Source organism: Tinamus guttatus, unplaced genomic scaffold, assembly GCF_059628265.1.
Source record: "Tinamus guttatus ecotype Peru unplaced genomic scaffold, ASM5962826v1 Tinamus_guttatus_pri_ptg000372l, whole genome shotgun sequence".
Classification (NCBI taxonomy): Eukaryota; Metazoa; Chordata; class Aves; order Tinamiformes; family Tinamidae; genus Tinamus; species Tinamus guttatus.
This window is the reverse complement of record NW_028288906.1, coordinates 47,918-60,625: the sequence shown is the minus strand read 5'-3', so window position 1 is coordinate 60,625 and position 12,708 is coordinate 47,918. Positions and strand designations below refer to the sequence as shown.

The following is a 12,708-nucleotide window of genomic DNA, read 5'->3' as shown; positions in this document are numbered from 1 at the left end:
TCTTGTGAGCTGGCTGAGAGGGCTGTGCCAATGGCTGAAGAAAGCAAGCACTGCTGAAGGACCAGTCTGGGCAGGTTAAGGTAGAGGCTTAAGAGTTCCAGTCTGTTTATGTGATCAGAAATAAGATTAAGACGTGATTTAGTTAGGCCACACAAGTTGTTCATGAGAAAGAAGCATTGGGTTTTAAGAGGCTTTTTAATCTATCTATCTGCAAAGGGCATGACAAGATGCAGCAGGTGGAAGTTGAAGCTGTAGGAAATTCAATTTGGAGACAAGGCACAAAGTTTTAATATCCAAGGTGATTAATCATTTAAACAAATTACCAAAGGCAGTCTTGGATTGTCTGTCCCCTGATATCATCAGGTATTAACTGGATGTCTCTTTAGAAGATACACTTTGGTCAGAAACAAAGTTAATATTCAATCTAGGAATAATTTGATTAAATTTTTCAGCCTGTGGTATCCAGACAGAACAGATGACCTGCCTTTCACTTCTGGCAGTGAAAACCAATGCATAAGTTTTCTACACAAATCCATCTTTTCCATCTTTTTCTGAGATTCCCTTGAAACCTCGCAGAAATTTAGGAGGTGCACAAATGGTCTGTAGAGTTGAAGCCTTAGGCATGCGTTGGAATCAAGGCATTGGTTGGCTTTGTGGCATGTGTCACTCACTTGGGTAGGTTTAGGAGGAGCCGTAGCCATTCTGGAAGGATGAAGACAAGAGAGATTCTGGTTTTGTGTCTCATGCCACTCCCAGCACTGCTGTAACAGCATCAGCCCTGAAAACAGAAGTTTAACTCCGTAAGGAAACAGTCGAGTTTTAATAGCTTGATGCATGAGGACACAGTGTCATGAGTGTCATGTGTTATGAGTGCCTCATGTCAGGTCAGAATGAGGACACTGAGTTATCCCTCAGGTTTGGGAGGTTCTGTAGGACTAGCTTCCTACGAAATCAGCAAGGCAGGTCTGGGCATGCTGCCTGTTAGGATGGGTTATGGATATATTCATGGGCCAGCCTGTGACTGAGGTACCTGACATTAACTGCTTTCAAAGAGAGACCACAAAAGTCAGCTGTTTCTACAAACTTGTCCAGTTTCTCGTTTTCCCTTTTTTAAAATTGAAATTGAAGGGGAGTGAACAAGAAGGAAGAGGCTACCTCAACAGATGTTTAATATGTTTAATGTGTTTCTTCCTCAGGAGCCAAGAAGAAATGCAGGTCTGGATCAACAAGATTAATTGTGTGGCTGCAGTCTTCTCTGCACCACCATTTCCAGCTGCAATTGGGTCTCAGAAGAAATTCAGTCGCCCACTCCTGCCAGCCACCACAACAAAGCTATCTCAGGTGAGCTGTTTTTAGCTTGAGCTTAGGTCATGGAGATTTCTATGACTGGCTGGAGTCCGGCAGATGGTTCTTAAAATTGTTTTTTCCTGTTACCATTGGCATCCCTATGAGAAATAGGCCTGCACAGATCTCTAATAACAGGATAATTCTTTGCTTGTTTCCTGACACAACATTTTAAGCAGGGGAGCAGGCTTGAATGTAGTTGTTTAATTTTCTAAAGAAAAGAAAATCCCCAACAACTCCTGGTACTGGATGTAGAATTTTCATCCCATTGCTATATCTCAACATTTCATACTGTCTGACCAGTGGGTTTGGGGTTTTTTTCTGCCTTTTTTTTTTAATTTGGGTGTTTATTACTGACTACACAACATGTATGTTCACCTGACCCTTTCAGACTATTGGGGTGATGCAAGGGCTAAGCTGATTGATCACCTCATTTAGAGCAGCCACAAAGCTGCTCTCAAATCACACCAGCGAGCCTATAAGAACAGCAGTATTGGGTCAGTCAGATCAAAGATCCCTCTCATTCTCTGTCCTAAGGGAGTTTGTAGAGAAAGGTAAGACCAGGGCAAGCCTCAGCCATACAGAAGTACAACTTCTAATACCTTTCCAGACTCTGACCCTTATCATCTCAGGGATTTCCTGTTTTATATGTATTCATGAACTGTTTTGGTCTCAGCTTATATGACCATATAAGCTTTTAGTATATGCAGCATCCTGTGGGAGAGAGTTTCACAGCTCTTTTACCTCTTACATAAAAAAAAAAAAGAAAACCTGCTTGTGGTTGCTCCAGACTGGCTATGTCTGAAGCTTGTTCTCGTAGCTGTGTGTGCTTTAGGGGCTGTGATGCATACCTGCAACCGCTCTTGCGCCAGCAGGAACGCACCACCAGGTGTTTAAATCAGGCTGGACACGTCAGGAGGGGACAGAGCACAAACCTAGGTGTATTCTTTGCTAATAAACTCCTGCAGCTTTTCAAGCCGTCTCCCTGGAGGATGGCTTCTTAAATGCCTTTTTTTTTTTTTTTGCTATCATCACAGCTTAGCAACACTCCTTAGAAACCATTATCTCAGAATCTGCATTTCCCAAAGGTGGTACTTTTTATGTTGCCCCTGCTTTTTCCCTCTCCGTGACAGTAGCTGTTCTTATGACGTGGTGACCGACTTTCCATCTTTTCTAGGCTGAAGTTTAAAGCGTGTCTCATACAGGATAATACTAACTTGTCTTGTCCTTGTGGTTTTACACTTTGTTCATACAGACTATTTTTTTTCGTTTTTTTTTCACCTTTTTTATACTGTAGTCCAACTTGTGCTTTCAATAATTTACCCATTGTCACCAAAAAAAGCCTTTTTACTCATCCTTGTTCTGTATGATTATTCAATTATTTAGCACATTATTTGCTAGTCTCATTGTTTCCATTTAATCTGAAAAGGGAAAAGAATAGAACATAGCCCTGTGGTGTATGCCTTGAAGAAGAGAAGACATAAGAAGTGGAACAAGATAAACTGTTCTAGCTGAAGGCAGAAGAATGTTAAGTGTTCGAAGCAGATAAATTCAAAGACAAGCAGAAACATGTCTGCTCATATCTGTCAGTGTGGAAAAGCTGCCAGCAGGCTTCTTGTTGTTTGGCAGACAACAAAATACGAGTTCTCAAATCTCTGGTTGTTGTTTAGGATTTTGTGGCCTGAATCATGATGCCCAGTGTTTCTTCAAAGGGCCTGGTCAGGCAGATGTCAGGATGCAGCGGGAATGTAATGTGACCTGGGAAGAGAGGAGGACGTGACAAGTTATGTAAAATCATTGTGCCCAGTTTGCCTTCAATATCTGATCTTGGTCACTGTGAGGAGCTGTGACAAAGGCACATAAAGGAGTGGCTGGTCAAGAAGACATCGACTAGATTTGTTTTGCTTCTTCATGAGGGCTTGCATGTGCATACAGAAACACCAAGAGACCTGGAGCATGAAAGGGCCAAATTATTATTTGCTCAAGGACCCCCTGTCATCAGGAGGTGGAGAACTCGTTGCAATAGGATGTCACTGAGGCCGGGGGCTTAGCACAATGCGCTGAAGACAGATTGGGCACGGATAGAAAGAGCAAGCAGATCCAGAGTAGTTACTAACAGCAACAGGAATTTTTGTCAACCAGTCGAGATCATTTTGAGCCCTACCATGTAGAGGCGGAGGCAAATTATCCCACATATTTCCTTCTGCAGTTCTCTGTGGAAGAGATAAAACATAAGGTTAGCCGAGGCTCAGCTGTAGAAGTCTCTCTGTTCTTTCTGCAGCGCGGGTAAAGCGAGTTGAGAGGCTCAGTCCCTGGTGTGATTAACAGTTCAGTACAGATAGGCCCGAGTTAGGCTTGAGCCTGCGTGCTGCATGGCCAGTGCCAGTGGGGAGCAGCCACTGCCAGGACCCGCTCTCCTGGTGCTGGTGTCTGAGCTGGGCGCTGCAAAACTGGCTGCTCGTGTGGCTGTAAGTCACTGAGGTCTGCGTGGCCATGTCTGCACTCTGGACTTTCCTGAAGCAAGCGGGGTTTCAGGTCCAAGAAGTGGCCAGAAGGCCGTGCTGCAGGAGCTGGAGGCCTGCTGAGCGGAGCGAAGGGTAGCTGTTCCCTGCACAGATGGGCTGGAGGAAGTGACTGGTTTTGGGACTGCGATGAAGGAAATTGCCTAGAAACACAGAATAGCAGCCTTCTCACTCCCTCCAACTGCACAGTGGGATAAAAGTTGGTAGGAGCTTAGCAAAACAAGATACCTTTTGTGGAGAGGACAAACTTCCTCTTCTGGATGTAGTGTGTTGTTCTAAATGAACAGAAATCACAGATCAGGGAGCATTTGGTAGTGCAGTAATGGAAAAAAAAAGGGCTTTACATGTATGTTCATTCTGTCTTGTAAGGAGCTACTTTTTTTACGGGGAGCTGCATTGTGCCCTTGGACTGACTGCATACAACAGCCTTAATTAATTTGCCACAAATGTATTAGAGCAGACGTGTCACGTTGTCAGCAGAGCTCTGCAGCAAGCTGCTTGCATTGCCCTCAGCCAGGTGAGGGGTGACGGGGTTGCTCTCCTTCCCCGTGGCATCTGCCAGCTATGGAGCTGTCTTGTGCAAATCTGCCTGCTTTGACTGGACCCCGTGGAGGCTGCTGCTGGGGACAGAGCTCTGCCTTAGCAATTTAGTTAACATCAGTTTAAAGAAAGAGAGAGAAAGGAAAAGGAACAACCTGGTGCTATTGTACAGGGGTCTCTCTTTATTTTCTTTTGCTTGTTGAATATTTTAGATTCTGTCACTTAAGTGCCTAATGTGTTTCTGAAGGATGAACAGCTGAAATCCCATGAAGCTAAGCTGAAGCAGGTCTCTACTGAGCTCGCCGAGCATCGCTCCTATCCTCCTGACAAGAAGCTCAAAGGCAAGGAAGTCGATGACTACAAGCTGAAGGATCACTATCTAGAGTTTGAGGTACGTGTGAGAAGCACTTGGGGTTTTGGGGCACGGTGGGGGACAGCTGGTCACACTTGGGATACAGTCCTAGAGATCTGAGATTGCATCTTAGCTTCAGTGAGGAAGATTTCGTGTTAGATAGATACACGGCAACAATTCCAGTGGCTTCTCCTTCTGATAAGGACTTCCAGTTATCCTAGCCACAGGCTTAGTTCCTCACGTGTGAAATGGGAGATAAAAGTGACACTTTCTGTTTTTGTCTGTTATATCTCCTTAGAAGAGATTACAAATTCTTCAGGCTTTTTTTTTTTTTTTCTCGTTATAAGGCTCTGTGTTGCCTAGCACAACAGAACCCCAGTGTTTACCTGAAATGACGACATGCTGCTGTAATACAGGTCATGATAATTGTTTTTATTGGTATCTTTTGAAGGAACAGCTATTTTAAAACTTAACTCACACACGTGCTTCATCAGAGCTTTTCTGTTCTGTGTACCTGTGATCTGGGCATCAGGAGGAGCAGGAAAGGGGCAGTGAAGTATCACAGGAGACAGCAATGTAATTTATGCAGCTGCATTAAGAGATTATTCCGAGGTTCCTACAGCATCTTTTATCTGTCAGTGTCTGCCACATTGTAGGGTTGTGTAGAAGGGAGTGAACAACCCAGCAGATTCTTGGTGCTTTTTAAGACTGCCATAATGCCTGCTTTGGTCCGAAAGGGCTTTGCTCTAAATGAATACTGCCCAGCAGTGAAGGAGAGAAAGAATACAGGTATTTTTTTCTGTATTAGTTTGAGAGTTCTTGACGAAACTGAGGTTTGTAGGCTCATTTTGCAGAAAGAAAGGTCACTTACTCCACTGCTGGTAGGGAAAATCTTCTGGGAATCTAGAGGTTTTGAATTTGGCATTTGTTCTTACGGTTTTGCATGGGGAACACAGCTGGAGGGTTTGTTGTTTCAAATCCTACACATACGACAAACTGATGAGCAATGAAGTGAGGAAGCCATGGGCAAGCAAGGATACAGAATTGAACACAGCAGATCTTCTAATCAAGTAATGGTGACTCAAAAGATGGTTGAATGTCCAGGCTCAAAGGATTGTGATCGGTGGCTTAAAGTCCAAGTGGAGGCAGTAACTAGAGATGTCCTCAGAGGGTGAGTACTGGGTCATCTTGGGTCTTGCCCCTGAGAGGGTGCCCGAGCAGTGGGAGAGGTTGTCCAGAGAGGCTGTGGAGCCTCCATCCTTGGAGATATTCCAAAGCCATCTGGGCATGGTCTTGGGCGATGTGTTCTAGGTATCCCTACTGTGAGTGGAAGGGACTTAGACCAGAGCCATTCCGAGTCGCGTGACCTTGTTGCCCTGGTGCCTTGCTCAGCAGGGAGGACTGTCTGGGTTTCTGGAATTGATCAAGCCCTGGTCTGTTTTAGAAGAGGGACGGGGTTTCTGTAAGGCTGATGACAGTGTTGAGCACAGTGCTTGGATGTGCCGAGCGAGCCTTAAACTCCTCCTCCGCAGAGTGTTTGGAGGTGGCTTCTGCAGCTTAGGAGAATAAAGAGTTTATTTGGTTTGGGCTGTCTGACACTAAGTTTAGTTTCTCCGGCTTCTGGAAGCATTTTGAGTTAGAGTGAAGTGTTGTCTGGACTATGTGATAATTTAAGAAGACAACTGATGACAAAAGAAGTTTTTGTGCTTTTTTTGGTTGCTTGCTTCTTTCAGGTATCTCTGTTGAAAGAAAAAGAGCTACAGCACAGGAAAAAACCTTCACCCTGCCAGTAGGCTTGATTAACCATTGAACCTTGCAGTTTGCATGTGCCATCAGCAGAGCCAGGGACTCAGTCTGGACAGGCAAATGATGTACCAGCTTCTGTCAGGTGCAAGAAAAGGTGGTTCAAGCAGCTGCTCTGCAAAGCTCTGTTACCTTCGTGCTTGGCACACTTCTCACAGGACATTGAAAAACATGAAAAACATGAGAGCTACCTGAAGAATGGAAATTTTCCACTGGTTTTGGGAACCCTTCCCACCAGTTTCCCCCCCTGTCTTCAAAACCAAGTCCTGCCAGGGCCAGGCAGGAGCTGGTGACAAACCTTGCTGCAGGAGGTCAAAGCCAAAGGGCTTTGGCCAAAGGGCAGCATTTTGCCCTGGGCTCTTTCTGGCTGAGGTGGCAGGTCAATGCAAGGTGGTCCACCCTGGTGTGCAGAGGACCATGCTGATGATACATCCACAGAAGCGAGTGAAAAGATCTTCCCAAAAGGAAGCAGCATGGTCCTATTAGGGAGGAACAGGTCACATTATGTGTCTGTATGCCCTTATACTTTCTAAACCATCTGAGTATCCTTCATTCTTATTCCCAACAGAAGACAAGTGGGATGGTATCTCCCTGTGTGGGGAGGTGAACCAGAAATTGTCCATTTTTTTTTTCCAGAGATGTAACCCTGAGCTTTTCCCCATGCTAGTTTTTTCTTGGCTGGGTGTCTGAGAATATGCTGCTCCAGGTGATGATTGCTCATGGTGGGAATCTCAGGTGTGAGAGAGGGCTTTTGAGTGTTGCCAGGTGAGAGGTGAAACCATAGAAATATGCTGGGTGGCTACCTCAACTCCTCTTTATTGTGTGCATCCAGCCTTCAGAGCCTGAAGCCAAAAGCCTTTGCATGTTTTTCTTTTAACTTTTATGTCTTTTCCCTCCTGACAGAATTTTCTGTATTCTCTTTTTTTTTTTAAAAGAAGAAAAAAATCCACCAGCTTGAATACCTAGCTCCAAATGTCATAACACTTACGAGAACAAGCTTGCAGTTGAATTTGAAAGGGAAACTTGTTAACATATTGTTTAACCGAGAAGGAAATTCTGGACCCGCAGATCTGGAGGCAAGACGCTCTTTGACTGAAGCGTAGGGCAAAAACTGGTCCCAGGTTTCCATTCTGATTGCCAGGTCTTGCGACCCTGGTGATGTTTACTGGTCTAATGAAATGCAGAAATCCATACGGCAGCAATGTCCCTCTCTCCTTCCATGAATATTATGCTGATTCCAGGCGTAGAGCCCTGGCTTGCCATCCCTTTTTTTGCAGAGGTGCCCCGTTCATTGTGTGATGAATCATTCATCAGCCCTCTGTATCATCAGACTCCCGCTTGCTGTTTTTCTCTTTCCTTTTTTATTGAGTGACACATCTTACCTGCTTAATACGTTTGTCTCTTGCACTGTGGAGCTGCAGCTCCAGATATGGAATTGATAAGAATGCTTTCCTTCATTTAATTTTTAGGTAGATTGTCTTTTGATCCTCCTTTATGAGATTTTATTTATTCAAAGGACTCTTTGGAAACCCAGTCACATTCTCTCCTTTGTTTTTTTTTTTCTTTTCATTTCAGTCTTCAAAGCAGCTCCTAAGCTTTTCTATTTTCTGCCCTTAGAAAAGGCACTCAAATAGGTAGTATTATTACCTGAACTTTATTATTTTATTATAAATTGGAAGAATTTTCATTAAGCACTTTTTGCTCAGTCAGGAACATAATAATTTGGTGGCTGTTTTATTACCTGGAAAAACAGATGAACAATCAGTGGGAACGTTCAATACCCCAGCCCACTGCGATCACCTCAACACAATGTGTGCACTGCGTCATCAGTGGGTCTGTCAGGGACAGGCTGTTGAGCCCGTGCCGTAAGGTGGGTTGCTGTTTCCAACACCTTCCTCACCTGCGAGCCTCCCGGGGGTCCTGCGGGGATTTTCTGTTAATCCCCTCCGTTTTGCGGGCTGCTGGGACCTTCTGTGCAGGAGGGTGTTACTGTGGCACGCGGAGCGCAGGTTTTCCTGCTGCAGAGGGAACGCGCCGCTGCAAGAGACCACGGCAAAGCCAACTTCTCCCGGATAAACATGAGGGTTTGGGACACGTGTACTCCCCTCGGGCCCTGTGTGAGCCGGGGCTGCGGCCCAGCGGGCCAGGGCCAGCAGAGCCCCCTTTGCATGCTGCAAAACAAGTGTCTCTGATTGCAGAGCGCCTCCGGGATCATCCTGGCTGGAATCCTTTTCTGCAGTGCAGTACGCATTAGCCACTATTGTTTGTGCCCACATTAGCCCCCATTGTTCACATCTGTATGAAGCCCTCGGCTTTCAAGGCCACCAGAAGACATTTTGTTACCCAGACTCTCTCTCAAGTGCTCCTGTATTTTTTTTTTTTTTTGTCAGAGTGATTCAGGCCTCTTTTTCTTTTCTTCTTCTTTTTTTTTTTTTCTTTTTCTCTCCTCAGAAAACTCGCTATGAGATTTATGTTGGCCTCCTGAGAGAAGGGGTGAAGGAGCTGCTGAGCGGGGAGAACGATGGGCCGGGTCTGAAGAAATCCCACTCGAGTCCCTCGTTGAATCAGGAGTCTCCAGTTAGTGCCAAGGTGAAACGCAACGTCTCGGAGAGGAAGGACTACAGACCAGAAACACCCAGCGTTAAGCAGAAGGTCACTTAGGGTATAAATGACAACGAGGGGAACGTCCATGCAGCAGAATACCGGTGGTCAAAACATTTTTCCTTTGATAAGCTGTCATTCACAAAAATAAGTGCATCTGCCTGAATGGGGTGTTAGTGACATTTTCTATTGTATATTTTGTTGTTTCTGTACAGATTGTGGGAGATGTCTTTGCTCCTGATTTGCTTTGCTTTGTTAATTTATCCTTTAGCAACCGAAGCACATCTTTGGGGATTTTTGTGTATTGTTTTGTTTCTAAAGGAGCTTGAGGGAGGGGAAGACCGCTGTGACTTACTATCTGTCTCTTCCCCTTTATATCTCCTCCCATTGGCACGTGGCTTTCATCTCTCAAGTCACTTGTCACTTTATTTACGTGGTCGGTGGGAAGCGTAACTGGACAAATGCTGCAGTGTTGTGAATTCAGACTGTTGCTGTGAGAAATGTGTGCAAATAGGCAGCTGCAGGAGACTGCTTAGAGTCTGGGATGCTGGGAACGGTGTTTTCCTGACAATGCAGAGCAGATGGTACTGGTACTCAGCGACGGGTGCCTCAGTAACCAGGCACTGTTGCTTGTGGTTGTAACATTGACCCCCCCGCCCCCGACCCAAAAAAGCGAAGGAATGAAATCTGAAAGTCTCTGGGGTTGTTGGGATGTCAGCATGGGAATAATCTGTTTTTCTTTCCTCGCCAAAAGTCTCCTCCTGAGGTAGCAGACCGCGGGATGCCCAAACCCACGCTGTCTCTGTGGCCAGGGTTACCCAGCCAGAACGAGCCTGGGCTTTAATCTTGTTTGCAAGAGGCTACTGTAGATGCTAGCCATTATAAGTATTGTGTTTTAAAGACAAAGGGTGTCTGTGTAGTTTTTAACTATACATTCTCACTTAGCTGCTATATATAGAGCCTTACAATATATCATTCATCCATGTTCCCCCTTCCGGGAGTTTCCTTGTCGGTATGCACAGGTATTTGCAAATTCTCTGCTAGCGACAGAGTATTTTGCCTTTTCTCTTCAGGAAGGGATTCTCCTCAGCTCTCCATTTTCCTGCTTCAGCTCACGTTGGGGTGGAGGAGGCTGGCGCAGGCTGGAGAACGGGGCCGGCTCGTGCCCCGCCGTGGGCAGCGCCATCCTGGCTGCTCCGTGTCTGGAGGTGTTCTGCGGGACAGAACAGCCGGAGACGCGGCGCGTCCCATCCTCCGCGTGCGGGAAGCAGCCTGTGCTGCAGCTCCAGCTCGCTGCAGCTCCGGCACCGGCCACCGTGGGCTGTGCGGGGCGAGCTCAGGATGGAGAGGGAGAAATGTGGCTAAAGATTTCCGTACCTCGGAACCCCCTGTTTGCTCCACACTTCCTCGTGTGGTCCACAGCCTGGGCACTTGCGTCCAGGGATTAGGAAGATGACACAGAAATCCTCCTTTTGCTTTCAGCCCCTGTGGAGAGCACACACGCACCCGGTACTTAGCACCCTGGGGTTTAATCTCAGGTTTGATACTGGCCTGCTGAGTGAGCTCAGACAGGTCTCTTCTCCCTTTATGCCTCACACATCTTGTATGCAGAATAGTATAACCATGCTGGCCTTTTCCACAGAGCATCTTGAGAGGTTCTGTTAAATTATCAGATGAAAATTGTTGCTGTTATGTTTTTTTGTTGTGCCTGGCTCAGGTCAGCCTTCCTGCAGGATATAATTTGCAATGTGCAAAGATAAGTCAAGACCAAGAAATGTGCTGGTACTTCCAGGTACCCCGCTAGTTGTAGGGCCACACAAACGTCTGTCAAAACACGTACCACAGGAACGGGTTTGTGTTCCGCCAGATCTCCTGAAGGGTCCAAGTCACTTACTCCAGCTTACTGAACTGCCACTTTAGTGGGCAGCAAAGGGAGCAGCCAAAGAGAGAGGGGCCTCTGCAGGCGCTGAACAACTTGTCTCTCCGCTGAGGACCCCTGGCTGTGGTGGAGATGATGCTCTGCCGGGCCCCAGGGGTGTCAGAGCTCATCGGTCCTCAGCGCTGCCATCCAGCAGCAGAACCAGGAGCAGCGGGATTTCCAGCAGAGGGATGGGACCTGCAAGCAATGTGGCAAGCAAACGTACTGCAGGTGCTGCCCGGAGCGCAGCCCCTGCCCCAGAAACGTCGCTGAGGAGCGCGGGTCCCCAGCGGAAACGGGGACAGCAGCGGGGAAAGGCACCTCTCCCCGAGCTTCGGGGCACTGGCACTTGTGTGTGCCTGTGCTGAGCAAGCGTCCAGGCAGTTTCGTGAAGAAGATGTGCCTCCTGCACCTGAAGCCAAGGTTGCAGAGCGCCGAGAGAAGAAATTTGGTGTGCAAGGGATGGTTGGGATCGCTCACGTACGTGTGGTAGATCAGCACCTAGCTGCAGCTGTGGTGGTGGACAGCAGCCCCAAGAGAGGTTACACCGAGGGGAATAACATCTCATGGGGAATGCTGAGTGTACTTGCTTGAGAAGAACCGTGTGCCGTCTTTGCTATACACCTCATGGAAAGCATGGGGTGGAAACAAAAAAAAAGAAGTGTACATCGGTAAGTGTACCCTGTTGCGGCCCTTACAGGAAGGTTCTCTAGATGGACTTTTCAAAGGCAGGCTGGAACATGCCCAGAAGCCTGTTGCGATGCAAGTGCAGTGCTCTTACGTGCAAAGAGGTGACATTTAACTTTTCTTCCAGCTTTTACGATATTCCAGCTGCTCTAGACTGCAGTTAAAACGCTGAGCTTGAAAAGGAAATGATTCCTGCAAAATGTGTTTGCAGCCTTGGCACAGAAGCTGGTTAATTCTTCTTCAAAGTCATTGCGGAGGAGATGATCGGAAGCAGTACAAAAAGTTGAATAGTGAACTGCAAAGATGTTCTTTTTTAATTTATTTTTTCAGTTTTCATTATTTATTCTATATTTCCGTGTATACTTGTAAACGGATTGTGGCCTATTTTTTATGTCTCACATGAGCTTGGCAAATGCAGCTCTTCACTGCGGTTTTTAGCTATTAAGTATTGGCTGGGTTTAGGGCGCTCAGGTGAGACTGTCGAGGTGTGCAAGTTAGTTAGCCGAATTTGCCGGGTTCTGCGCGGGCTGTAATTAATGCCGTTTTGCTCGGTGGCTTTATGAACTCCAGGCACCCCAGGCTCCCGGGCAGAGCGTGTGTGTCAGCAGGTAGAGGGACCTGGGTGGAAGGAGACGCCGTTGCGCTTGGCCAGGGCTCCTGGAGGACCGTAAGGACAAGATCGTCCACCAAGCAGCACGGTAATTTCTTTTTTTTCCGACGGTGCTGCCAAGGGTGGGGAGATCTACAGGAGGTATTGGTGATGGGTTTGGAGAGGAGAACATGCCGGATAACTCTGTGTGATACCTGAGAATCCTGATTTTCTTTCTAGGCTGTGCTGGCAGGGCCACCACGGAGCCTGTGCGCAGCCACCACGGCAGCCTTTGCTTCAGCAGTGTCCTCCCCTGTGCGCTTTCCCGACCCCGGGAAGCTGCATCCCTGCG

General features: G+C 46.9%; 1 protein-coding gene across 2 annotated transcripts in view; it reads left to right on the top strand.

Moving 5' to 3' along the window:
* PSD3 (pleckstrin and Sec7 domain containing 3) overlaps positions 1 to 10,158 on the top strand; it is a 75,605-nt gene extending 65,447 nt beyond the window's left edge. For both annotated transcript variants that reach the window (XM_088530422.1, XM_088530421.1), the window contains 3 exons: positions 1,197 to 1,341; positions 4,654 to 4,797; positions 9,013 to 10,158. In XM_088530422.1, coding sequence (XP_088386548.1) covers positions 1,197 to 1,341; positions 4,654 to 4,797; positions 9,013 to 9,222 — 499 coding nt within the window. In that variant the 3' untranslated portion in view covers positions 9,223 to 10,158. The remainder of the gene's footprint in view (positions 1 to 1,196; positions 1,342 to 4,653; positions 4,798 to 9,012) is intronic.
* Positions 10,159 to 12,708: the final 2,550 nt, after the last annotated feature.